General features: G+C 39.4%; 1 protein-coding gene and 1 pseudogene across 5 annotated transcripts in view; one reads left to right on the forward strand and one right to left on the reverse strand.

Moving 5' to 3' along the window:
* Positions 1 to 871: 871 nt before the first annotated feature.
* The window catches only part of NSD3 (nuclear receptor binding SET domain protein 3), a gene marked incomplete at its 5' end in the record, with an annotated part of 69,905 nt that continues 43,020 nt past the window's right edge, over positions 872 to 27,756 (forward strand). For all 4 annotated transcript variants that reach the window (XM_079726600.1, XM_079726601.1, XM_079726602.1 and 1 more), the window contains 6 exons: positions 872 to 1,546; positions 10,236 to 10,307; positions 10,674 to 10,836; positions 21,368 to 21,522; positions 23,256 to 23,771; positions 25,716 to 25,842. In XM_079726600.1, the coding sequence (XP_079582726.1) occupies positions 872 to 1,546; positions 10,236 to 10,307; positions 10,674 to 10,836; positions 21,368 to 21,522; positions 23,256 to 23,771; positions 25,716 to 25,842 (1,708 nt within the window). The remainder of the gene's footprint in view (positions 1,547 to 10,235; positions 10,308 to 10,673; positions 10,837 to 21,367; positions 21,523 to 23,255; positions 23,772 to 25,715; positions 25,843 to 27,756) is intronic.
* Positions 17,592 to 18,770, reverse strand: LOC307068628 (glutathione S-transferase LANCL1-like; annotated as a pseudogene). Its single transcript has one exon. The product of its transcript is annotated as a glutathione S-transferase LANCL1-like (transcript).

Genomic DNA, 27,756 nt, shown 5'->3' on the forward strand with positions numbered 1-27,756 from the left:
ACAGAGTAAACTCTATTTTAAACATTTTGTGTGTAAATATGTAGAGAAATATTTGGAAGAGTACCCACTAAAGTATTTACAGTGGTTATCCATGACTTAGGAGAATGGAAATGGTGGAGTGGGAGAGGATTTGGCCTTTTAATTTTTGTATTTAAAATATTTGCAATAAGATTTTATTATTTTTATAATAACAACCACTGGATAAAATATGAATGATTTAAGGAAAGCGCACATGGAACCTAATTTGTATGTGTCAGGACACTGCTTATTTTGCAATTTACGGTTTTAACTGAGACTTATAATCTCTAATTTGGGAAACAGAAAGGAATGTCAAAACTGTTTTGCACGATGGCAAAGAAGATAAAACTTTGTTACTCAAGTTATTGTGAAAGTAATTGAGTTTCAAACAGATAAGCGTTTTTTTTTTTTTTTTTTTTGTGGTACGCGGGCCTCTCACTGTTGTGGCCTCTCCCGTTGCGGAGCACAGGCTCCGGATGCGCAGGCTCAGCAGCCATGGCTCACGGGCCCAGCCGCTCCGCGGCATATGGGATCCTCCCAGACCGGGGCACGAACCCGTATCCCCTGCATCGGCAGGCGGACTCTCAACCACTGCGCCACCAGGGAGGCCCCAGATAAGCGTTTAAGATAAAACGTATTTGCTCTGTGTCAGAATTATATTGGCTACCTGTTTTAAAAATTTAGTTTGTGCAGATCTGGATATGAAAATTGGATTCAGAATATTTTACTTTAATCCTTTTGCAGTTGATTAGCCTCTAATCTTTGAGGATGTTAACTAACACCTTTTAATCTCTCTTTTAAAACTTTAGGCCCGATGAGAGAAAGGGAAAGTTAAGGATGCTGGAGCAGAACAATGGATTTCTCTTTCTCTTTCATGCAAGGGATCATGGGAAACACAATTCAGCAACCACCTCAACTCATTGACTCCGCCAACATCCGTCAGGAGGATGCCTTTGATAACAACAGTGACATTGTTGAAGATGGTGGCCAGACACCATACGAAGCTACCTTGCAGCAAGGCTTTCAGTACCCACCTACAACAGAAGATCTTCCTCCACTCACGAATGGCTACCCATCATCAATCAGCATGTACGAAACTCAAACCAAATACCAGTCCTATAACCAGTATCCCAATGGGTCGGCCAATGGCTTTGGTGCAGTTAGAAACTTTAGCCCCACTGACTATTACCATTCAGAAATTCCAAACACAAGACCACATGAAATTCTGGAAAAACCTTCTCCTCCACAGCCACCACCTCCTCCTTCAGTACCACAGACTGTGATTCCAAAGAAGACTGGCTCACCTGAAATTAAACTAAAAATAACCAAAACTATCCAGAATGGCAGGGAATTGTTTGAGTCTTCCCTTTGTGGAGACCTTTTAAATGAAGTACAGGCAAGTGAGCACACAAAGTCAAAGCATGAAAGCAGAAAAGAAAAGAGGAAAAAAAGCAACAAGCATGATTCATCTAGATCTGAAGAGCGCAAGTCACACAAAATCCCCAAATTAGAACCAGAGGAACAAAATGTAAGTTGAAACATCTTTTTGAAAAAATTTGTAATATTTCACATTTACTGGAAGTCTAAGAGATCTTTTTCAGTTTTTATCTCTCCAAATGTAAATATTTCTGATAACTTCTTTCATCTGATCCCTAGCATGGAGCTTGGGATGTTATGATAGGTGGTAAGTAAATATTTGTTGAGTAAATGAATGGACATCATCAGAGTAAAGAAATATTTTAGAAACATGTGACACTAAGAATCTTGCCTCCTATGTTTCTTTGTTTAATAGCCTCACTTAATTTTGCTTGTAATAAACTGGTTTCTGTGAAATTGAGTTATTTATAGTGAGGTGTATGGACCTAGAGTGTGTCACACAGAGTGAAGTTAGTCAGAAAGAGAAAAACAAATACTGTATGCTGACACATATATATGGAATCTTAAAAAAAAAAAAAGTTCTGAAGAACCTAGGGGCAGGACGGGAATAAAGACGGAGACGTAGAGAATGGCTTGAGGACACGGGGAGGGGTAAGGGTAAGCTGGGACAAAGTGAGAGAGTGGCATGGACATATATCCACTACCAAATGTAAAATAGATAGCTAGTGGGAAGCAGCTGCATGGCACAGGGAGATCAGCTTGATTCTTTGCGACCACCTAGAGGAGTGGGATAAGGAGGGTGGGAGGGAGACGCAAGAGGGAAGGGATGTGGGAAAATATGTATGCATATAGCTGATTCACTTTGTTACACAGCAGAAACTAACACAGCACTGTAAAGCAATTATACTCCAATAAAGATGTTTAAAAAACCCAACCAAACAAACAAAACTCCTGGTTTCTGAAGATGAAGAGGAAAGGCAGAGAAAGATGGTTAATGATATTGGTTTTCCATTGTTCCAGACCGACTTTTGCCAGTAGAGCTTAGATTTAACCCTCATTACTAGTGTGTTTGCCACAAAATAACCGGAAGTAAATAAAATTTACTTCAAAATTTTTATAAAATCAGAGTTAGTATTCATACATATTCACTAAATCTTCAGGTAGAGGTTTTATAAAAGTCATTCTTTAATGGTAACTTAAGATGCATGCCACTAATTTTTTTTTAACATCTCTGAGGTTTCAGTATTAATTTTCTTAGTAAGAAAGGTATGTAACAAATCAATGCTAGCTTGAATGAAGAGTTTTTAGTTAGTGTTCCAATACATGGTATTACTTGAAGATGTCCCCAGACACTGATTTGGGAAGAAATGAATATCTGTGAATTTTTATGACAGTTGTATGCTTTTCTATCTGCACTGCCTCAATAAGTTAATTTATCATCTTCTGTTCAAAGAAATGTTTACATCTTACCAGCTCCCCTTTTCCTTGGTAGCTGGGTTCCACTGCTTCACACAACTCAAATACGATGTTTTTCTGGAGTAAAGGTCACACTGGTTCTAGGCTCTCACAAGTCTCAGTGTGATATTTCAGTATGTTTTTCTCATTTTTCTATAGTTTTCTTATTCATTTAACAAATATCAACTGAGTACCTAATGTGTGCTAGACACTTTTCTAAGAATTGAAAGTCGGGCAGTGAATGAAAAGTAAAGATGCCTACTTTCAGGTTGCTAATATTCTAGTAAGAAGAGGCAGAAAATACATACATACGTATGCAAATGAGTCTACGTTTAGATAGTGGTAGGTGCTATGAAGAAAATCAAACTGGGTGATGAGATAAAGAGTAATCGCGGACACTAGCAGTTCTTCCATCTTAGTTCTGCAGCTGTAAAATGGAGGCTTTGAAACTAAGTGGTTTCTGGAATGCCTTTGAATTTCTTATGTCATTTATTAAATGCCCCCCACAGAACTTAGCTCACATAGTATCTTACACTGTTTATTAAATGAATGAATCAGTGGAAGGAGAGAAGTTAACCTTTTACCCTCCAGAGACATCCACTGTAGCAATTCTTTCATGGACCTGCAGTGAAAAGACATGTGATGCACTATGACCCTTAGCAATCACGAAAATGCATAAAACCTGCATTTGCTTTTAGCTTAGGTCCTAAGAACCATCTTGCTGGCCCGTCTTGCTTTTGCTCTAGAGAATCTGGCAAATAGGAGAATATCCAATTTTATTTATTAGGCTAGACTTCTTGCCTTTATTGGTAAAAATATTAAAATATATAGTTTAAAATATGTCACAAAATAGAAATAGGGCTGGAAGCAGAGAAGATAGTCTGTTCATTTTTCGTATCCACTCTTTGTTTTATTGGAATCTAGGAAAAAAATTCAGTGCAGTGATGTGATATTTCTAGTAGTCACTTTTCAGTGAGATTTTAAAGCCAATTCTGTCTTTGTTGGATGTCTGCTATGTATGGCTGTTTATATCACTTAAACCTTCAGTTAACTGTTATATCCAGGAATTAGAATGTTTAGATGTAATTTAAGAGTTTTAGTTCATTTTCTTTTTTAGTAAATCATGTGGGGCATAATTTAATATTTTATTATTTAGGATCTTACAGTATCTTGGGGTAAAGGAATGTCACTTTGACTGAAGGTATAGATGTGTTAAGTGGCATTGATTGCACTAAATGTTACCAAGACCATTGCCTGAGAGTTGAGTTTTGGGGGAAAATCCAGGGTTTTTTCTTTCAAAGAAATATGGTGAAAAACTAAGCTCTTGTTAGTTGAATTTGATTAATTAAACTTTTATCACACATGGGAGGCAGTTATAAGCTCAAGAGATGGTGCCATAAAAATGAGGCTCCATTCTGACAGTAGAACTTTGGGCTGGAGGCCCCAAAGGCCCTGCTTATTGTTAGTGCCGTGTCTCTGCTAAGCCATGCGGACAAGGGATGTGCACAAATCAACCTGTTTTTTGTAACTGTGTATGTGTTTAATGGGGTTTTCTTAACTTGAACAACATCTCTTTTGCTTTCTTCAGGACAGTTGTTTTTAAGTGCTTTAATTCTTGATGCCCTTGTGCCTCCTGGTTGTCACTGGGGGTCCACGCCCTTGGTGTTCAGCATTGTAGCGGGCGTAGAAGGGAAAGAAGCCCACGTAAGAGTTTGCCCACACCACGGGACAGCTCCCCTCCCCCAGATGCTTGAGGGAAGCATAATGAGAACTGTGTGCCTGGGATGAGTGTCCTCAAGCTGGGTTTGCAGATGTATAGATAGATATAGTTATAGCTATAGATATATGGATATAGATGTCGATTTCTTCCTTAAAAGCTTGCTCGTAGGTTCTTTTTTGAGACAAACAAAGCAAACAAAATCTCATCTAAAATAATACACTTAAAGATTTCACTTCTTTTTTCTTTCCTTTTTTCTTCATACTTGATCTACAAGTATTTCCTCCCAATTCTGAGCTGTTCGGCCTTCTAAAGAGTGGCTGTTCTTTGGAACAACCTAAGTGTATCTTCTCAACAATGAAAATGTGTCCAAACATCCAGGCAGCAGGAGACCTGAGATCACTACTGAAATTGTATATTTTGTAAAGCTGCTTTAGCTGTTTTCTCTCCCACCAAATTAGAAACATGTGGAAATGTTTCTGCAGTTCTTCCTCCTTGGCAGGTGTAATGCCTCAGGCATGTGAGTGTAGGCCCTATTCAAACATTGGTCTTCTACTAGCACTTTGGTGGGCTTATCCACTAAGGCCAGTCTCATTAACTCTTAGCTTGCCATTTTCACTTATAAAAAGCCAGATGGCTGGTTTGGTCCCATTAGCACTAAGTTAGAGGTTATATTTGGTTCTCCAGCCTCAGAGTGTTAGGTCTTAAAATTCTTAGAAACTGTTCATATGCATTGCAAATTTACACAGTTATTCAGAAAGTAAAAGAAAAATGCACGAATAATTTACTGACTTGACATTTTTCTTTCTACCTTAAATGATGACATAAGTTTTTGGTTCTTTTAGAGAATATGATTTTACTTAATGTTTTGAAAACTATTAAGGATTTCGAATTCTGCCAGATTTGATGAGTATTATTCATCCTGATAAATCTCTTGGGTTTTAATTAAAAAAAGACCAATTTTTTTTTTTTTTTTTTTTTTTTGTCTACGCCACATGGCTTGTGGGGTCTTAGTTCCCCGACCAGGGATTGAACCTGGGCCCTCAGCAGTGAAAGCACCAAGTCCTAACCACTGGACCGCCAGGGAATTCCCCCTAATTTTTTTTTTTAATTTATTTTTGGCTGCTTTGGGTCTTCCTTGCTGCATTCGGGCTTTCTCTAGGTGCGGCAAGTGGGGGGCTACTCTTTGTTCAGGTGTGCGGGCTTCTTATTGCAGTGGCTTCTCTTGTTGTGGTGCGTGGGCTTCAGTAGTTGTAGCATGCAGGCTCAGTAATTGTGGCTTCTGGGCTCTTGAGAACTGGCTCAGTAGTTGTGGCGCACGGGCTTAGCTGCTCCACGGCATGTGGGATCTTCCCGGACCAGGGCTCGAACCCGTGTCCCCTGCATTGGCAGGCGGATTCTCAACCACTGTGCCACCAGGGAAGCCCTCATTTAAAATTAAGATGACTCGGGCTTCCCTGGTGGCGCAGTGGTTGAGAATCCGCCTGCCAGTGCAAGGGGCACGGGTTCGAGCCCTGGTCTGGGAAGATCCTACATGCCATGGAGCAGCTAAGCCTGTGCATCCCAACTACTGAGCCTGTGCTCTAGAGCCCGTGTGCCACAACTACTGAAGCCCACGTGCCTAGAGCCCGTGCTCGGCGACAAGAGAAGCCACCACAATGAGAAGCCCATGCACCGCAACGAAGAGTAGCCCCGGCTCGCCACAACTAGAGAAAGCCCGCGTGCAGCAATGAAGACCCAATGCAGCCAAAAATAAATAAATAAATAAATTTATTTTTAAAAAAAATTAAGATGACTCGAATGCTATGGGGAGCGAGCTCACTCACTGTCACCTTTTCTCTGATGCTTTCTCTTTCTGAAGCAGCACTACTAGTACCAAAAAAGGTATCTTCAGTCCCTATGTGATTTTAATCTCTTTTAAGCTTATCCTTTGAACAACTGAAGGAAAATGGATTTTATACCCAGCAGTATTTTATCTGTTGGCAATTTCTGACTCCTTATTTTTCTTGACTCCTAAGCATTTGGCTTCCCTTGACCATTTCATCTTAAAAACTCTCTTTCTCGGGCTTCCCTGGTGCGCAGTGGTTGAGAGTCCGCCTGCCGATGCAGGGGACACGGATTCGTGCCCCGGTCCAGGAAGATCCCACATGCCGCGTAGCGGCTGGGCCCGTGAGCCATGGCCGCTGGGCCTGCGTGTCCGGAGCCTGTGCTCCGCAACGGGAGAGGCGGCAACAGTGAGAGGCCCGCGTACCGAAAAAAAAAAACAAAAAAAACCCAACTCCCCTTCTTAATTGGTATTTGTGATACTGTGTTCTCTCTCTTTACCTTTCTTTTGAGCTCAAGTCATAGGTCTCTAAATGCCTAGTAAGTATTACTGTTTTGTTCACACATTAGCACATTTTACCATGTATATTCCCTTTCTGTCACTGCAGCATCCTTATTTTTTCTTCTTTTATTTTTATAGTCTTGAAAGCTTAGAATAAATCTTCTTGGGCCTCTTTTTCTCCCTTGCCATTTCTTGCCTTTTAAAATGACTGTGTAAAAAAAATCTCAGTTCTTTGAAAGTGATTTTAACAGTGTTTCAAGCCAGCCTGGAGAAAATGTGAACAATATGGAACAAACAAAAAAAATCAAAAAGAAGTAAGACATTTGAATAATAAAAAGGTTTTGGAGGAAATCCTGTCTTTAATCCAGAAAGGGAAAAATGTTACTGAGCTTCAGACGAGTTCTTAACAACAGTAGGGTTCTGTCGTTTGGCAAAGATGAGTCACTCCGTATCTATCTGCCCTTAGAGTTACAGAGATCCCTAACACCCCGGCATCAGAAGACTGAATGTGCCGAGGAGGAGGACTTGCTTTCTTGGCTCCATATGTGCTTCCCCAGGTGGTCCTGTTCTCCTGTGGTAGCTTGAGAATGAGAAGCTGAGGTGAAGGTTTAAGCTACGTTTGTGGACTGAAATGAAGCTGCCGGACGGGCCTACGCAAATGTGGACCGTACTTTTTTTTTGAGGTACGCGGGCCTCTCACTGCTGTGGCCTCTCCCGTTGCGGAGCACAGGCTCCGGACGCGCAGGCTCAGTGGCCATGGCTCACGGGCCCAGCCTCTCTGCGGCATGTGGGATCCTCCCGGACCGGGGCACGAGCCCGTGTCCCCTGCATCGGCAGGTGGACTCTCAACCATTGCGCCACCAGGGAAGCCCTGGACCGTATTTTTAAACTGCCTCATTACACCAGAGATCAGGACAAAAATTCCCATTTGAACATAGATTTTTCTTTCCTTGCTCAGTGAGCGTGTCCTGTTGGATTAGCTAGTCATGGTGCCACCACAGACGCATCTGACAGAGCTAATTTAGTGCCCACCAACAGCTGCCACTACTTCCTTCACTTGGGCTATTTCCAATATTTTCAGTAGCCTCCTAATTAGACATTCTGCTTCCCCTCTTGCTCCCTTCCAAAATATTCTCCATGTAACAGCTAATGTGATCCTTTTAAAACAGAAATTGGCCGCGTATTACTTCTCTACCTAATCCTCTTCAGAGGCTTTCGGTGCACATAGGATAAAACACTTAAATGTGGCTTACAAGGCCCTGGTGATGTAGCCTCCTCTCCACTCTCATCTTGTAACCTGTCTCTTCCTTGGGGCAGTTAAGTCCATTGTAATGGCTTTTTTGAAGTTTCTACCTTTGTTTAACCTCAGGGACCTCACACATGCCACTCCTCTCTGGCATGGTCTTTCCCCCACTTTTTACTAGACTAACTCCTCCTCTTTTGATTCAGATTATACTTTCTCAGAGAGGCCTTTCCTGACCTTCATATCATAGCTACATACAGACACACCATTATTTCTCTTTTTACATTTACATCGTATGAGTGTATGTTTGTGTTTGTTTAACGTCTGTCTCTTCTACCCAACTGTGAGCTCTTTGAGGTCAGGGATCCTATCTGTCTGTTACAACATCGTATACCCAACTTCTAGAACAATGCCTAGAAAGTCGTAGGCACTGCTGAATGAATGAATGATACTTGGGGTTTGGCATATGAGTCTGGCTTATCATTTTCCTCACCATTTTTACAGTTTCTTTTATTTAATAAAACTTTGTTTTTATAGCAGCATCTTAAACTGCTTGAATTAATTGAATGAGAATTTTAAGTAACTTCTAGAATTAGCCATACTTTTTAAGTGGAATTAGAGCTAAGTTAATGGATATATTTCTCTTTTTTTAAGCCATCTAAACTAAATTCTGTTCTTTGACAAGAAAAGTTTTTAAACCTTTTAAATTACAAAAGTAATTTGCTTTTTACAGAAAACACAAATAATATACAAGTATAGATCTTCCCTCACCGCTTCCCTAATCTTGTTCCTCAAAGATAACTACTCATCAATTTATTGTACAATGTATCACATATTTTTCAAGGCGTATACAGGCTATTTTAAAATAAAAAGTAGGAAGATTTTGATAGATGTGGATTATTGACATGAAATAATGTTGTAGTTACCATACCTCTGCTTAGATTTTCTCACTTTGTGTATTCCTGTAGGATAGGTTCCTAAAATATAATTGTTAGATTGAAGAGTGTACATATTTTGATTTTTTTTTTTTTTTTTTTCTGTGGTACGCGGGCCTCTCACTGTTGTGGCCTCTCCGGTTGTGGAGCACAGGCTCCGGATGCGCAGGCTCAGCGGCCATGGCTCACGGGCCCAGCCGCTCCGTGGTGTGTGGGATCTTCCCGGACCGGGGCACGAACCCATGTCCCCTGCATCGACAGGCAGACTCCCAACCACTGCGCCACCAGGGAAGCCCTTGAATTTTGATAGATACTTCCAAATTGCCTCCTCAAAGGATTGTAGAAATCAATTTTTAAATAACGTATTTGTGGATTTTATGATTAGAAAAGTAATGTGATATTTATTATAAGCAATTTGACAAATATAGAAAGGCACATCCAAGAAAATCACTTATTCCATCACCTGGTGGTATCCTTCTAGTCTTTTTTGTCTGTACACGTAAGAAATTATTTTTCCAAGATTGGAATCACACTATACAAACTGCTTTTCAATTTGCTGTTTTCAAATAACATTATATTGTTATTTTTCTGTGTCATTTAAAAATTTCTATTATTCCACTATCTAGTTGTACTACAATTTATTTAACGAATTCTGTACTTTCGGACATCTAGACTATTGTCTAATTCTAATGTTCGCTCTTAAAAATAGCACTGGTGTGCATATCTTTGTGTGTATCTATCAGTATGTGTATATATCAGTGCTTTTTCAGCATACACTTTTAGAAGTGGATTTGCAGGGTCAGAGTCTGAAAATTTAAGGCTTTTCATACACATTGTCAAATGGTTCTCTAGAAGAATTCCAAGTTACATCTTACTAGCAATCTCAGAGTGCCCATTTTTCTGCACTCTGATAGGTTAAAAAAAAATGAAAATCAACAAATTAAGTTTTAAAAGTGATAAAGTAAGAAATGGGAGCTATAGCTGTGGTGTAGAATGGACAATGGATGTTAAGACACAGCATCATGTACTATGTAAGTTGTATTTTTCCTCCTTATATTATTCAGCTAATAAATGTCCTTTATTCCCTTTGCTGTTTAGTTTTCTTTGACTCTTTGTGTGTGTCACTGTTCTTTGGTTTGCTGCCATTTTATTCTTTTCACATAGAGACCAAATGAGAGGGTTGACACTGTATCAGAAAAACCAAGAGAAGATCCAGTACTGAAAGAGGAGCTCCCGGTGAGTGGCTTTAGTGAATACTGTCTAACCAAACATGGTGTGAGGAGGTGGAAGCAGAGTGATTAAATTAGAACACACATAGCATGTATTATTACTTCAGAAGTTATACGGAAATAAATCTTGGAGCTGGTTTAAAAGGTAGATATTTTTAGCGAATTATTTTCCTTTTCATAACTATGACCACTTTTTAATAGATGTGAATTTTTGAGATGCCTTATCAATCATTTGGCAACAGAAACCATCAGTCCTCTTTTCAATATTTGGGGTGGGGCTTATCTTCCTCCTCTCTTCTTCCCTTTTGCTAGATACGGATAGCAGGCATCAGAGAAAAGTATGAGTGAAGTTTTTTATGACCTTTTCCTACAGGTTCAGCCGATGTTACCTTCTGTTCCAACAACAGAAGTGTCCGCTGGTGTTAAGTTCCAGGTTGGCGATCTTGTTTGGTCTAAGGTGGGAACCTATCCTTGGTGGCCTTGTATGGTTTCAAGTGATCCCCAACTCGAGGTTCACACCAAAATTAACACAAGAGGTAAGAAAAGGCATAAATGGACATTAGTAAAAAGTTGTGGCAAAAAAGTGAATCTAAAATGTTGTTTATGAATATAATACATATGTGATAATATAATCTGATACCCAAACACATATCAGTATCAGTTTTTAATGAGCAGTGAAATAATTACGGTCATCTTAACTGGCAGAGAGCCTCTACAGCTGACATGGTCCTTGTTTTCCCTTAGAACACCCTATGTTTGTTTTATAATTTCTTTCACACTTCTTTTTTAAAAAAACCTTAATCTGACCTTCAAAAGCAAGCAGACCGATAGGTAATGAGATGTCATATATGAGCGTAATAGACATTTGGGCCAAGCTTTGAACATTTTTATTTCATCTTTGACTCCTGTGGGTAGTAATTTTTTACTCAGACAAGTGCTTTTCATCCTGATAAATTTTGCAAGATGCCTTTTTCCTCCTTCTTTCCATTTCTTTTGGGGGGGGGGTTTGTTTGTTTTTAATTAAAAAAATTTTTTTTACTCCATTTTTGCATCTGTAAATTTACTGGGACATCCTTATAAATTCAATATGAAATAGAAGTATGGTTTGAAGCCAGCTACATGGCATAGAATTCTACCTTAGGAATGTTAATAAATGTTAAGAAAACATGTATTCTAACTTTATTCCTTTTCCAGAGTTTGACCAAAACCTGTAGAATAGATTCCTGAGATTTTAGCATTTGGAATGGACTTGCTTAGTAGCCAGAGGAAGGTTGGAGTTGGGAATTTATTTCTGGATATTTGCTTTGTGAACTCACTTGTCGAGTCCCTTATTGTCTGTGACAACTTTGCATCTATTTCTTTTTCTCTCATTTTAAACTTTCTGTCTTGGCCCCTGTTCACTGTTATGAGGAGAAAAAGTGTCTGGCAAGTCAGATTTGTGACGGGATCTGCCATATTTGTAACTCTTGTGCTACCCAGCAAGAAATCCACCCAGATACAGAAGGCAATCATCTTGTCACTGTAATCTTCTGATTAAGGGTTGGGGTGACTAGAAGTATCAATAGGGTAGAAGTTTAAAAAAAAACCCAACACTGTTGAATGTCCACTCCTTGCAAGGCACAGTGTTAAACAATTCTCTTGTAGGACTCCCCTGGCGGTCCAATGGTTAAGACTCCACGCTTCCAATGCGGGGGGGCATGGGTTGGATCCCTGGTTGGGCAGCTGAGACCCCACGTGCTGCATGACGTGGCCAAAAAATAAATTAAAAAACAAACAATTCTCTTGTATATTTTCTTAAACAGTCCTCATAGCAGCTATACTATGAAGTAGGTACTACTATCCTTACGTTTTGGATCTGTAAATAGAGTCTCAAAGAAATCTTAGTCCCTAACCTCCACTCTTAACTACTACTGTATAATAAAAGGAAAGTAATTGAATTCCCCTGCTCATAATTTACAGAGACTGGGGGAGGCAGTCCTAGCCCCTTCATTTATATAGTAGGGCTGTTGGACTGTTAATCTCTTGAGTACCTTGCACATTTAATAATCTATGATTCTTGAATGGGAGAAGAAAGGGACAAGCCTTCTTAGATAAAACAATACACAAGTCCCTATCTGGGCCTCCAGAGCACTCTAAGATGTTACATCACGTGAGAGTTGTGGCTCTTCAGTTCTGTCCCCTTAGGAAAGCATCCTTTTGAGATTATATAAAGAATTTCACATTTAATTACTCTATGAAAACTTACTAATTTCAGCTTTTTTCTGGGATACAAATGAAAGCATAATCTATGCTTCAGCTTGTATTCCAAAGGAAGTGTTTAAATTTATTTTATGAGTTAATCTGGTCTGGTCCTCCCTACTTTAGTGCTGGAAAAACTGATTTTGTTTGTATTGTTGAGGAAACCGAAATCTGAGAATTTAGGTTTGAAAAATGTACATGCTGATAATATTTAAAATTTTCTCTTTCCTGCAGTAGTTTTTAAAATAATAGCCTTCTTGAGCTATGATTTACATGCCATAAAATTCACCCTTTTAAAGCCTGCAATTTAATGATGTTTAGTACGTTTCCAGAGTTGTGTGGCCATTACCACAATCTAACTTTATTACTTCTTTCATCAGCCCAAAAAAGAGATCCCGCATCCATTAGGAGTCACTTCCCATTCCCCCCTCTGCTCTCCAGCCCTGAGAAGCCACTAATTACTTTTTGTCTCTATAGATTTGCCTTTTCTGGACATTTCATATAAATCTACTCATATAATATGTGGCCTTTTATGTCTGGTTTCTTTCACTTAGCATCATGTTTTAGAGGTTCATCTGTGTTGTGGTGTGTGTCAGTACTTTGTCTCTCTTTATTGCCAAATAATATTTCATTGCATGGCTGTGCAGTGCAGTTTTAAATGAAGCAGTTTTTTGACAGTTTTTCTAAAAACCAGAAACACAGTATAAAACTTGATTTTGTTGATTATGTTCCACACATGACACCTGTGAAACATTTTGTGTTGCTTATTATCTAAACTACTTTGTGAAATTTGTCTTGAATTTTATATAGTAATCAATGGTTTCCATACTGTTATTAGTCAGTATTGTTATTAGTCAGATTCTCAGCATTGGAAAACGTATTTAACGGTTTTCACACTTACAGATATAATTCTTTGAAGAGCACATTGAAAGATGTTTGGATCACATGTCTATTTTGTTGTATTTCATTGTTTAGATCTCATTTTAAGTGTAAAAGTTAAAAATGAAATGCTCTTTCTGCTTATGACAATACAGTATATATGTTCAGAAGGCAGAGTTGCCCATAGTCCCGTCCTCCAGATATGTAACAACTATTAAGAGTTTGGGAGTAATTCGGGGAATTCCCTGACAGTCCAGTGGTTAGGACTCTGTGCTCTCACTGCCGGGGCACCAACGTTCAATCCCTGGTGGGGGAACTAAGATCCCACAAGCCTCGAGGTGAGGCCAAAAAAAAAAAATAAAAAAGAGATAGAGAAAAGAGAAGAAGAGTTTGGGAGTAATTCTTTTTCTCTTTGCATATTGTAATTAATAGATATGAAAATAAAGATTTTTAACTGAGAGTTTTAAATGGTATCACATTATACCTATTGTAACTTTTAATCCCAATATATTTTTAAAAATTTAAAACTGGACAGTTTTACCTATATTATTTTTGTTATATAAAAATGTTTCCTCCACATTTTTCTATTGGAAATTTAGCTCATTATTCAGAGACAGATGTGCTTGTTTCTCCATCTGTCAGGTCTTTGGGTTTTTTTTTTTTTTTTTTTTTTTTTTTTTTTTTGCGGTACGCGGGCTTCTCACTGCTGTGGCCTCTCCCGTTGCGGAGCACAGGCTCCGGACGCGCAGGCTCAGCGGCCATGGCTCACGGGCCCAGCCACTCCGCGGTATGTGGGATCTTCCCAGACCGGGGCACGAACCCGCGTCCCCTGCATCAGCAGGCGGACTCGCAACCACTGCGCCACCAGGGAAGCCCAGGTCTTTGGGTTTTTATTTCACTCTTTTTTATAGTTTTCCAGCCAGCAGGAAACAAAGTGCCAACAAAGAGACAAATTGTTTGATTCGTTTCATCTGTAGTAAGTGATTTAATGGAGGAAGAAGTTGAAAATAAAGATTAAAATGAGATTATTTTATCTGTGAGTTTTTGTTTTCATGTTTTTAACTATAATTCAGAGTCTTTTGGGATTACCTGTTTGGTTCTAAATAAGTAACTCTGACTTCTGGAAACAGATTATGTCCTATGTTCTTTTTTTTTTTTTTTTTTTTTTTTTAGTCCTAATAAAATTTCATTAAGAACCAGTTAAGTCAAATCCTTTACGGAACATAGAAATACATACAATTCCAGCCCTTTCCAGTAAATGGCTATATAACATTGGCGTAGGATCCCTGAATATCCTACTTTGACTTGTACCTGTAGGAGAGAAACAGTTCTTCTACAGCTTAACAATACAGAAGTGGGGTGCTCTGACCTATTTAGGGGGAGCAGCAGTGAAGTCAGAATTGAGTATGAATAATGAAGGATTATAGGTGAGTTCACGTAGCCACAGGAGTAGATGAATAAGTGTTTACTCTTCACATTTTGTATTTCACACTCAGTTCAAGAGAAGGCAGGGCATTATAAGATCAGACACCAATTAACCTGAGGACTTAGGAGCAAAGTACACCTCTCAGTTAAGTCATGCCGGGAAGTTGTAATAGGAGAGAAAATGGCCACTTTTACCTAAAACTCTACCTACCGTGAAGGCTTTTGATTCCAAATAATTGGAAGTGACGTCAAAGATGAAAAGAGGGTCAAATGACTCTAAGGATTAAAGACTGACTTCCTGATGGGACCAATAGGATTGATGTCAATAACCGATCCTGACGTTCACAGAAGCACACGACAGGATAAATGAATACTGCTTGACAAGGCTTTAAGGTTTCACTACCTAGTCTTTACATGGAGATAAAGGATACTACTCAGTTTTCTGGGAAGCAGTTTTGTGCATTTTTTCATTTTGTTTTGTTTTCTAACAAAAAAAATATCTGAGGGAAAAATGATGTAACAGAAATAGAACTAAAATGATGCCTCTTCCTTACAAAACTAAGAAACTTCATGTGAAAGTTTCAGTTTCTGCCATGGTGTTAGGGTATTAGTCTGAGTTTTATAGCCTTTGCCTGAGTTTAAAATCCTATCAAACTTTCTGAGCTCTTAAACATAAATAAAACAAACAATGGCACAAATATAAAATCTTGCCAGTTTAATAACTTAAAAAGCTAAAGAAAAAAATGAAAACTGGATTGTGTTTGTATTGATAAATTTGTTAATGGATGGCAGTAGCTAAACAGCAATCTAAACAGGAATAAGAATCTTATTCAAAGTGTTCTCCCTGCCTTGATGTCTTCCTGGGGTTAAATTAATTAAGGTGTTTGGTGAAGCACTGTGATCAGTCTCCTCCAGTTAAGAGAAAGCGTTTTGTTCTTTTTCCCTTGGTTAGTAACTATAGTAGCTAAAAGTGCAGGAACGGTATAGTAAGACATTTGACTAAACCAAATGGGGTCTGTTCTGTCAAGCTGGACACCCATCCAAAGGCAGATTAGCTTTCCTGTGGATGCTGACACTGTTCATGTGACACGTTCACGAGAAAGGCACGGCTTGCACAGAGCTTGCCAGCAGTGCTTCAAATCTGAGAGGCACAAGGTTGTCCCCAGCTAGCATGAGTCACAGAGGAATAAGCTAATCCTGGGAATGGAGCAGTGGGCTGTGTTTTAGATCCTACTGTCAGTAGCCTTTAAAGGGTCAGGCAATTGCCAATAATATTAGCTATTTTGGTGCTAAATGGAAAATAATAGGGGATTGCTATCCACGGGAACCAACATGTACTCAGTGGGGATATGGTTCACAGTTCCAATAAAAATAGCATGTTTTTGTGACCGAGAGAGCCGTGAAATAGGCACATTTAAAATTTTTAGAGCCTGTTTTCTTAAAAACTGCAAAATGTTTCAAAATCAGTCAAAATACATAGAAAAGACAAACAAGCCTGGGAAAGTCAGCAATGGAAGAAGGGGGAATGGGAGCTGATGAGTCAAAACAATTTGTACAGAATTTGAAGCACCAGGGAGTCTTCACCTACCATATCAATACCCGATCCTGAGGGCTCAGAAATGGATGAGTGTTAAAGCCTAGGGTATGCAAAGAGACAAAAGCCATTTGTTCTAAGAACAATCACTGGATAATACCTTCTCAGGAACCAGCATTCCTGTCAAAAGCTTAGCGATTTTGCAGTATAGCACCCCTCCCCCTTTTTAAACAAGTAGAATGCTCTACTATTTAGTGAAAAGATCAACATCTAGACAGATAGGAAGGAAAATACCTTATGGCTTCTTCCCAGCAACCAACCCTTTATAAAGCATCGTCATTGCAAAGTAAGTAAAACACAAATCAGAGTTTAGAAGGTCAGTCAGAAAGGGTGGACTCAATCACAATATATTTACACACAGAAATCTCATTTCCTGATCTTACACTTATTCCAAAGAAGAAACAAATTTACATAAGTAGTTCCAAAACATACTAGCTTATTTGGAGAAAACAAACGTTTTGTTAGCTTATCTAGAAATAGCCTTTAAATCAGAATTTTCATATAACGACCATCACATTTCAGAAGTTTTTGATAAAGATGTTGGATTGTAGAGCCTGGATGCTCTACTAACAAAAAGAGGCAAATTTGAAAGTGTGTTTATCTCTAGTTTCAGCATTGTGAATCTGAAAAATGGTGTTTAGGTCCCTAGCCCAGTTGGCAACTCTTTCAGTTTTTGTCCTGGAAGCATATAGTTATATTTTTGTCCCGTTTCATAATCAACCACTTAGAGAAAAGCAAAGTCATAAAAGTGTCATAAAAAAAATACTAAAGGGAAGAGGTGGATGTCAATATCCAGCGATAAGCATGTATTTATCTACATTTAGTTTCTTTTAAACGTTTTTAGAACTGTAACAGATGGTTATATTCATAAGCTTGAGTAAGAATACGACTGCCTCCAAGTTCTGAAATAAATGCATATATGCCCTCAAAATACTGTACACATCACCTACCCTCCCTTTAGGAGAAACTGAAGTTAATTAAGATTTCCCTGGATATTTTAAAATAAAAGTAAATAATAAAAAAGGAACTGAACTAAAGACATATTCTGAAAAAAAAAATCAACTAAAGTACACAGTTTGACTCTGTTGTTGCTTTAGCCCGTGTTTGATGTATAGAGAGGCTCACGCAGTGAGTTGCATTGAGGGGACTTTCCTCTTACAGTTCAAATGCAGGGAACCTGGCTTTTGTGGGCACTAGAAGGTCAGCCAAGAAATGAATTGTTCCAGCCGTTCCTTCAAAGAGGGAGAAGGGGGTGTCTGGTGTTCTGCATCTGTGTTCTCCATAATCTAAGCACCATTCAGCGAACTCACAGGCCCTGTACAGGTGCCTTGCGTCCTGTGAGGTTGTACAGCGACAGGAAGGCGTAGGCATCGCCTACAGCGCCGTGGCACAGCCTGTACCCCTTCTTCAGCGAGCCACACTGCCAGATCACATCAGTACACAGATAGGCATCATTGAGAGACTGTTCCTCTTTGAACACCTTATAGGCCTGAATGAGCATGTACACGACTCCAGGAGAACCGTGGCACCAGTGGACTAGCAGGTCCCGAGTAATGTCCACACGAGGAGGACATTGCCGGAAGGGAATTTCAGCTGGCAGACGTAGTCTCCACTGGGCTTGACCAAACTGTCACTTCCCATGGCTTACTTGAAGGCTGGGCTGCCTCAGGTGGTCATAAATTCCTGGCAGGCCATGAGCAGCCCCGACATGGTATTCTTGGTACCATTCATACACCAGCGGAGTCTTTCTAGCTAGGTCTTCTCCAGAGGTTAAGACTGTTTCACGAATCTGCTGAATATGGCTTTGAGGAATCTTTTCCACTCCAGAGTTCTTCTTCACAAAGAGAAGAGCATAGATATAGCCCATTGGACCATAGAGCATTTCATTTGGAGCATATGGGGATCAGGCTTATTTAGGTGAATTAGCTGGGTGATGCAGTCTTCTGCCCGCTTCTCATTGTTCACCTTGTGATGCACCACAGCGGCCACTGCCAGGGGGCCCCTATCCTCGCAAGAGGAAGGTGATGGAATGCTTGGTCAGATAATTCAGACTTTGCCTTACATAGCCATGTGCCACCTGTAGGTAGGTAGGGTCCCCAAACACATCCTAGAGGTGTAAGTAAAGCACAGCAATACCTGCCCAGTCAGTGTAAACTGTGCTATCCCGAGTGTCTGCCGACTTTAGGCTTCTCTCCATTCGCTGAAGAAGCTCTCGAATCTTATTGTTCAGGAGTTGTGAGAATTCAGTAGTCATCCCAGCAGAATCAGAGTAGCCTTCAGCCAGGGATTTGTTATAATCGCATAAGGATTCGGGGAGGCCCTTTGCGCCATGGTGCCAGAAACGAGCCCCGCGGCCTCGGGACAAAACGAGAAGCGACGCTTTCACCTGTCCTGTGTTCTTGTAACCCTACTGCTTGTACCCACCACCCTGTCCTCCAAACCTATCTATTAGTTGCGACTATATTTTTGTTCTTGTCCTCCAAAACCCTTGGACTTTTAATAAACCTTCTTTGATTGATCACAATCAAATTTATGCTTGGCTCTTCTCAGATTAGATGATATGGAAAACCAAGGTGTGTATGTTTCTCTTTTCTCACAGGCTATTTTACATATGAAATTTTAATTTGGTTTAAAAATAATTCCTTAAGTAATCTCCCGTTAATGTCTAATAAAATTTAAAAATTTCAAATCCAAGATATAATCCTTTTCCTGTAACTCAGTCAGTTGAGTTTACGCTGATACCCATACTTTCTGTCAGGATCTGCTTCTTGTCCTTCTCTCCGTACCTGCCTTATCTTGGATTCCCCAAGAGGACCAGTTTTCACATTTCTCTATTGACCTGAGACATTTTCTTTACAGTGATGTTTTTCAAACTGTTATTGGTAAAGGACTAGTTTTTTGCTCTTTTAAAAAAGTTTTCCAGTCCACCGTGGACCAAAACTTCTGTAAATTACGATAAAATTAACTATTAGGGAAATGAAAGGCCTCCCCTTACAAAAAAAATACACGGTACAGGATCCCTGATCATGGGCCTAGATGTCACGCAATGTCAAATTATCATAGTTTCTAGATGCTCAGTCTTACCTTCTCTGCTTATTTTGTGGCAGACTGGCTTGCCCTGGGAACCACACTCAGAGTAGCACTGCCAGAGAGCAGTGGTTCTCAGGTGTTTTGGTCCCAGAACCCCTTTTACTCTTAAAATTTGAGGATTCTAAATGCTTTTGTTTACATAGGTTATATCTATTACTGTTTATGTTAATTTAGAAATTAAAGCTGAGAAAAATTTTAAATATTTACCAATTCATTTTTAAAAAGCTACTGTAATATTATTAATTCTGTTTTTATGAAAAATACTTTCTCAAGCAAAAAAATTGAGAATGGTATTTTTACATCTTTGCAAATCTCTTTAATGACTGACTTAACTGAAGACACTAGATTCTCGTATCTGCTTCCACATTCAGTCTGTTATGGTTTGTTGTTTCGGTTGAAGAAAATGAAGATAATCTGGCCTCACACAGATGTGTAGTTGGAAAAGGGAAGAGTATTTTAATAATAGCCTTTTCAGGTAATTGTGGGTATATTTCTTTGATATTGCCCCAAAACTCAGCAAGTGGTGGGGTAGTTGCAATATGGAATCTGAAATCCTATCAATAAACTTTTTGTACTCGGTTTCTGTCTTGCACTTTGAATGGATCGTTTGCCTTTCATGACTTTGTAACTTCATACATTGGCCATTTTAAAAATATTGCATGCATATCTTCCAAATGTTGACACATTCCTTTACAGATATTTTTAAAATCACATTCGTTGTCACCACTTACTTCATCAGAAAATTCTTAGATTATTTGGAAATTGGAAGACTCATAGGGGCAGATACTAGTTTTCCAATATTTTGATTTTTCTTGGAAGATCAAATTTTATTATTGGCAACAAATACTATCAGCTGTTTTCCTTGAAGTGACAAACTTGCTTGTTCATTTTTGAGAACATACCTGCCAAATTCTCAAGTTCAAATAACCATAGTTTTTCTCTTAGTCATGTTCCATGAAGAATTGGCCAGTTCACCGTGCAGTTCAATCACAGAAGTACTTTCCCTCAAGGCAGTCTTCATACTTGCAGCACGCAGAAGTGCTTTATGCACCCTTCCCATTTTGTCACAAGGAATACTAGAAAGACATGTGTTCAAGGGTTGAGATTTAGTAAAAGTAATTTTTACTGCTTCATCAAGGACATTAAGTAAAACTGGCTTTTTTGTTTGTTTGTTTGTTAACTGCCAGCATATGGCTGTGAAGGATACGGCACTAGTATAATTTGTTGTCATCACTGCCTTTATCTGTGCTCAGATGCCAGCAGTCTGACCCACCATTGCTTTTGCTGTATTAAGTGCAAATGCCAACATCATGAAAAAGACAACATCTTGGTGTTATTGTGAAGATGGTTTTGACCTTGCAGGATCCCTGGGAGAGTCTCAGTAGCCTGTCCTCCCCTTACCACCCCCAGGTCTGTGCGCCACACGTTTATGTCATTAGAAAAGCAGTTTGACCAGCACTTGGCTTTTGAAAGTCCAAGAAAATATGTTACGCATTTTTTTGAAGGAAAAATTATTCATTTATACCCAGATTTGTTTGTAAAAAGGTTTGAGGCCAGTAAAAATAAATTGTGTAACCAAGGTAACAAATCTGACAATTAGCAGAATTTCTGATTTTTTTTTTTCTCTTAAAACTTGCTGTACTAAGTTTAATCGTTTGGGGTGATTTTTACAGTAACAATTAGTGTGTTATTGGTAGATGTTGGATTACATCTTTGGACAATCCAAAAATTACACGTTTTAATAGGAGTAAACTAGGGAACCTGGCTTAGGTGCACATTTTTGGCAAAGTATATGTGGCTGCTTATGCTCTGAAATGGCTAATAAGAATTTTTACTTACAGGTGCCCGGGAATATCACGTTCAATTTTTTAGCAACCAGCCAGAGAGGGCGTGGGTTCACGAAAAGCGGGTCCGAGAGTACAAAGGTCACAAACAGTATGAAGAACTACTGGCCGAGGCGACCAGACAAGCCAGCAATCACTCTGAGAAACAGAAGGTGACTGATGACATAGGAACATGGTCAAATTGAATGTGGACTGTAAAGGACTTAATAATTTAGTAGAGCTTTTCATACTTGAATTCAGGCAATTAGAATGACTTATTTTAGTCCTCTAAGTTCAATTTTAATAATTCATTGTAAGTGTGTCAGTAAATTTTATATGTCATATAAACAACATTATATAGTCCTACTGAAAACTTTATCTGCTTAATACAATTTTGGATTCTATTTTGAATTGAATTCAAATGTACGTAGTCAAGTAGATGCTAGTGAAATGTGGATTTTGACAGAGATTTTTATGTTTTTTCCTATTTCAGCATTTCCCCCTAATTTCCCTTTATTCTTATTTAGCAAAATTGTTTTATGAAAGTAAGGTTTAAAAAATATTTAGTACTTACTCTGAGACAGGCACTGTTTTTAAGCATTTTATGTATGTATTAATCCATTTAATCTTCATTACAACTTCGGTGAGGTAGATACTATTATTCCTATTTCTGCAGATGAAGAAATTGAGGCACAGAAAGCTTAAGTAGCGGGTTCAACCAAGGTCACACTAGTGATGGAACCAAAGATGTTTGTTGTGGTGGTGGACATACTAGAATTTTGACATGAACTCTTGATAATCTGTCTGGTCGAGATTTTTAAACTCAACTAATTTACTGTGGGCCTCTGGTGATTCAGAACTTTGTCATATTTTCACTCTAAGCTAAATATTTTCACAGAGGATTTTGATTACTTTTATCAAACTTAACACTTCACAGATTTAAATAACAGTGTTTGACATATACTGTACCGTCTCCTTGTTTCATTAGCTAATTTCTGGCTACCTCAGTCTAACCCCCTGGATAATTCCTAATTGCTTTGCTCATCTCACATACCTTTTTTTTTGGCGGTACACGGGCCTCTCACTGCTGTGGCCTCTCCCGTTGCGGAGCACAGGCTCCGGACGCGCAGGCTCAACGGCCATGGCTCACGGGCCCAGCCGCTCCGCGGCATGTGGGATCTTCCCGGACCGGGGCACGAACCCGTGTCCCCTGCATCGGCAGGCGGACTCTCAACCACTGCGCCACCAGGGAAGCCCTCACATACCTTTATTCAAAATTTTCTTACCTGTTTTGCCAATCCGAAGTCTTCTGATCAGGACTCTGGAAACTGTGATGCAGGTTTATTTTTCCTCTCATACAATCCTGTTTTCTTGTGTTGTATCCATTTCCACGTGTTCCTCGGGGCTCTCCTTTCTCTGCATTCTTCCCCTGTTTGCATTCTGGCACAGGCTGGCCGCTCAGCTCCAAATGCTGGCTCTGTGCCACTTACTTAGCTTTGCTGTGGTCTGGGTGGCACCCCTGAGCTTTAGGGTGTCGTCTTTAATGTTAGTGTTTTATTGGCCCCTGAAAGTAATCCTTTCTGTAATCTTTCTTCTCTCTGCCATCATCACTGCCAGCTTTTTAGGAATGTGACATGAGGAGGACGACTCCCTCTTGGAGGGACTTGTCCAGCAGAGTGGGCGACAAACAAGGGTTTACTGTAAAAGAGTGGACCTGCATGTCCTCGATAGCAGCGCTGATTCATCAAAGTCATGGAGTTAGAACATTTCCCTTGTTTGACTGAAGACCCTGAAGATGTTTGTGCATACCTGGAAAGATGATAAGACCACATGGGAAATACGTGTTGGTTTAACTGTCCCTGTTAGATTAAAGCGTGTTCCATAATGCCTGTATCTTTCTTTACAGATTCGGAAACCCCGGCCTCAGAGAGAACGTGCTCAGTGGGATATCGGCATTGCCCACGCCGAGAAAGCGTTGAAAATGACCCGGGAGGAAAGAATCGAACAGTATACTTTTATCTACATTGATAAACAGCCTGAGGAGGCTTTATCCCAAGCAAAAAAGAATGTTGCCTCCAAGGCTGAAGTTAAAAAAACCCGAAGGCCAAGATCGGTGCTGAATGCTCAGCCAGAACAGACCAGTGCAGGCGAGGCGGCCTCCTCACTATCAGGTACTGAAATTCGGAGACACAGCCAGAGGCGGCACACGAGTGTGGAAGAGGACGAACCACCTCCCGTTAAAGTAGCCTGGAAAACGGCAGCTGCGAGGAAATCCTTACCAGCTTCCATCACAATGCACAAAGGGAGCCTGGATTTGCAGAAGTGTAACATGTCTCCAGTTGTGAAAATTGAACAAGTGTTTGCTCTTCAGAATGCTACAGGAGATGGGAAATTTATCGATCAGTTTGTTTATTCAACGAAGGTACCTCCTTTTTTCATGGGTTTTTTGGGGGGGACCTAGGTATCTAGTAAGTAGTCAACCTTGGCATTTAAAAAAACCCCAAACAACACAAGGTCATAATTTGAATACCCTTTGTATTCACTGCACTTGAAATGTACAGTCAGTTTACTCTGTTTAAGATGGGGGCAAAAAAGACATAGGCAAAAAAGCTTTGTTTTTCTTCTTTTTTTTTCTCTCTTTTGTAATATCCCCATCTGTACTAGATTAATCTTGAGCTGTGCAGCCAAAATTGAGCTGAGCTCCCTAAAATCATGGAAAAAAACTGGGCACTTTGCCTGTTTCTGGTTTGTGTGGTTAGTTTTTCTTAGTTGCAAAGTATGCTTCTTATTAAATCGTTTCTGTCAGTTATCTGAATTAACCATTGTAATCATTATACCTGTTGCGCTGTTTGGTTGCACCAGCGATTTTGTTTGGCTCATGTTGACCTGGGATAGCTAATACATTTTAGAAAAATACCAGAACTGTGTTTGTTCTGTCACAATGAACTGTGGTGACAGCTTGTGTAACAGGGTGAAAGTAGCCTCTTCAAACGGAATGCCTCCCTCGACAGCCCTGGGCCTCCATTTAGGGCACTTACACTTTAGCTCGAACACTTTAAAACTCTTTTACAACATTTGTAATTTCTATTCCGTGTATCTCTTCACTACCCTCCCAGCCGACACCACAACTGTGGGCTCGTGAATCCAAATGTAGTGGCACCTCATGGATGTGTGCTATTTTTAAAGAATTCTGTGCTTATTTCCTAACGTTGTCATATGCACATTAAAATAAATATAGGTACGCCTCATCAGTGATATATTTTCCTAAAGAAAAGCATAAGCGTCCTCCGTTAACCTGTTTCTGCCTATAGGTTCAACTGATTTCAGTAAGGCGAAGCTCCTTGGAAAAAACTTAAGTTACAGTCCCCACTTGGTTCTGTTGACAGCTTTGACTAGCAAGTAAATACTTTGCATCTTTTTCGAATGCAAATTGGCTTCTTTCTTGGAGCTGGTTTTTATCTGCTTTTGGATGCACAAATCAAACTTTGTCACACACACACACACACCCCCCGCCCGCCAAAGAGTGCTATTTAAATCAAATTTGAGATAAAACTGACCTTTTAAAAATGAAAGCTTTAAAAATACATATACTCGGGCTTCCCTGGTGGCGCAGTGGTTGAGAGTCCGCCTGCCGATGCAGGGGACAGGGGTTCATGCCCCGGTCCGGGAAGATCCCACATGCCGCGGAGCGGCTGGGCCTGTGAGCCATGGCCGCTGAGCCTGCGTGTCCGGAGCCTGTGCTCCGCAACGGGAGAGGCCACAACAGTGAGAGGCCCACGTAACGCAAAAAAAAAAAAAAAAAAAAAAATACATATACTCTATTTATAAATCACTCCTTTATTTCACTGCATTAAAAATACCTAAAATGAGACAGAACTGTAATTGTCCCTGCCTTCTCTCTGCTCCAAATTGCTTATGGGGTGCACATTTTCGTCATACTTCTGTAATCTAAGGATATCCTTGTCTTTCAAAGACGTGTTGAGATTTTTATCTGTAGTAGGGTACTTTACCACATGAAAATGACTATAGTTCTCTTACTGTGATATGGGTAAAGGGGGAGACTATTCAGACCAGAAAATATTTTGGTTTTGACAGAAAATTAGATGATACAGGTTTATTTTTTAGTGATATTCATCATCTGGACTTAGAAAACAGGTTTTTTTCCCCATATAGTCTCATTGTACATTTTAGCATACATTCTGATGACTTAATAAAATTGTTCTGATAATGGCTAAGATAATAAATTAACTGCAATCCAAGACCATATAAAATCCAAGCACATTATGATGGTCTTAAGGCATCTTTATAAGCCAATGATGCCATTTGCCTGGTAATCACCTGTTTTTTAATTTGCCTTATTTTGAAGGGAATTGGTAACAAAACAGAAATAAGTGTCAGGGGACAAGACAGACTTATAATTTCTACACCAAACCAGAGGAATGAAAAGGCAACTCAGAATATGTCATCTCCTGAAACAACATCTGGTCCTGCAGGTGGGTATGAATGTAGAGTACATTTCCATTTGAGTTCTTGGTTCTGCTTGACTGTCACATGGCAGCTTTGTTCCTAAGAAACCTTTAGTTATCAAAATCAAATTATATTTTAAAAATGAAATTGTAAAAGCAATTATTTCAATAGGAAAGAATGGTTTAGGGGCCAGAGAGCTTTACTGATAGTAATAGTAATAGTTATTTTTCCTACAGGAATTTCAATAATGGGATTCTATAATGAAAAGACTATAGTTATACAGTCTGTACATATCTGCACCATTTGATGACCTCTCTGCATGAGAATAACAGCTTTAGTTTTCCAGCACTATTAACACACTTTTACTGTTTCCTCCTTTATCCCCTATTGGACACAACTTGGTAGACGCCCACACTCTTTCCATTATTCTTAGGTGTGCTAGATGTCAGCAGTTGAGGGGCTCGGGCCTGGCTCTCTTATAATCTTCTCTGATTAACAGATACCATGAGTTGAAAATCAAGCTACATTATTGTCGCTCAAAGAAGAAATGCCTGTATTTAGTAAGATCATACCTTTGGAATAGGCAAAGTAATTTTCATTAAGAGATTGACTAAGGATCTTATAGAAGCTTAATTGAGTGTCTGGTGGGTTTGGTTTATATAACAGTATTACTGCTGCATACAGCTGTCAAGAAAAGAGTTAGATACCAACCAACTTGGTCATTTGAAACCTTAGGAGGAAGGAGTTTGTTTCAATTTGTTCTTTAAAAATATTTTTTGGAACCTAAGAAGTGACCAAATAATTTTCTAGAAGGATTAAAGTCTTAAGACCCAAGGTAGTAATCTTGGATCAGTAGTAACTCAGGCAAGCCTGTAATTGAGTGGCACTAAGGGGTAAGTATTTTTGTAAGGGAAATTTTGAGTAAGATTCTTCTTATTATAAAAGCTAAATAAAAACAATCATTATTCAGGAAAGTTCATTGTTCAGGAAAGAACTTGCAGCCCTTTATTTTCAAGAAAGGGCCGCAGGATAGGGAGAGGTGTTGCCATGTATGGGACAGGGCATAGTAAATAGAATGCCTTTATTCAACAATGAGTTGGGAAAGGAAGCTGCAGTAAAGTAAGGAGGGAGTAGCGAAGTCCAGAACCAGATTTGCAACTTGTATCACTTCAAAATACTGTATAAAAAATGAAATTATAACGAAGCAATGAACAATGGACTTAGAAGATTTTGCATTAATTAGCCATAATTGAACATGTTTGGTACCTTCTTGGATCCCACAAGACTCTTTTGGCCTCAGTACTCTGTAGTTAGGCCTATCAGTTTTGTCTTCTTTCTTTACACTAAACTGTTAGTAATTTGTCTGAATGTAAGTGTGATATTTAGACTAGGAGGATCATTATTTAAACATCTGCATTCTCTGAACTAGGGAGAAAGTAAGTTCTTCATAGGATATTAGATTGGTCTTAAATATTAAACTTTTACTTTTATTTGTTTTTTTTTTGTTTTTTTTTTTTTTGCGGTACGCAGGCCTCTCACTGTTGTGGCCTCTCCCGTTGCGGAGCACAGGCTCCGGACGCGCAGGCTCAGCAGCCATGGCTCACGGGCCCAGCCGCTCCGCGGCATGTGGGAACCTCCCGGACCGGGGCATGAACCTGAGTCCCTTGCATCGGCAGGCAGACTCTCAACCACTGCGCCACCAGGGAAGCCCTAAACTTTTACTTTTAATGGAGATTGTTTTTTCTGCCCCTCAGCTACTGAACATTTTATCTTCATGTAGTCTTTTCATTTCAATTTAAGTTCTGCTGTGGATTTCCTTCTTTTCCTTCTTTTTTTTTTTTTTTTTCCTAGTGAAAGCTAAAGGTGGAAGGTTATAATTCTTTATATCAAGAAAAAGCCCAGTTCCTTCCTCAGGCAGACGTAGTGTAATGAGATTGTAA

This window comes from Hyperoodon ampullatus (assembly GCF_949752795.1).
Source record: "Hyperoodon ampullatus genome assembly, chromosome: 20".
NCBI classification, from domain to species: domain Eukaryota; kingdom Metazoa; phylum Chordata; class Mammalia; order Artiodactyla; family Ziphiidae; genus Hyperoodon; species Hyperoodon ampullatus.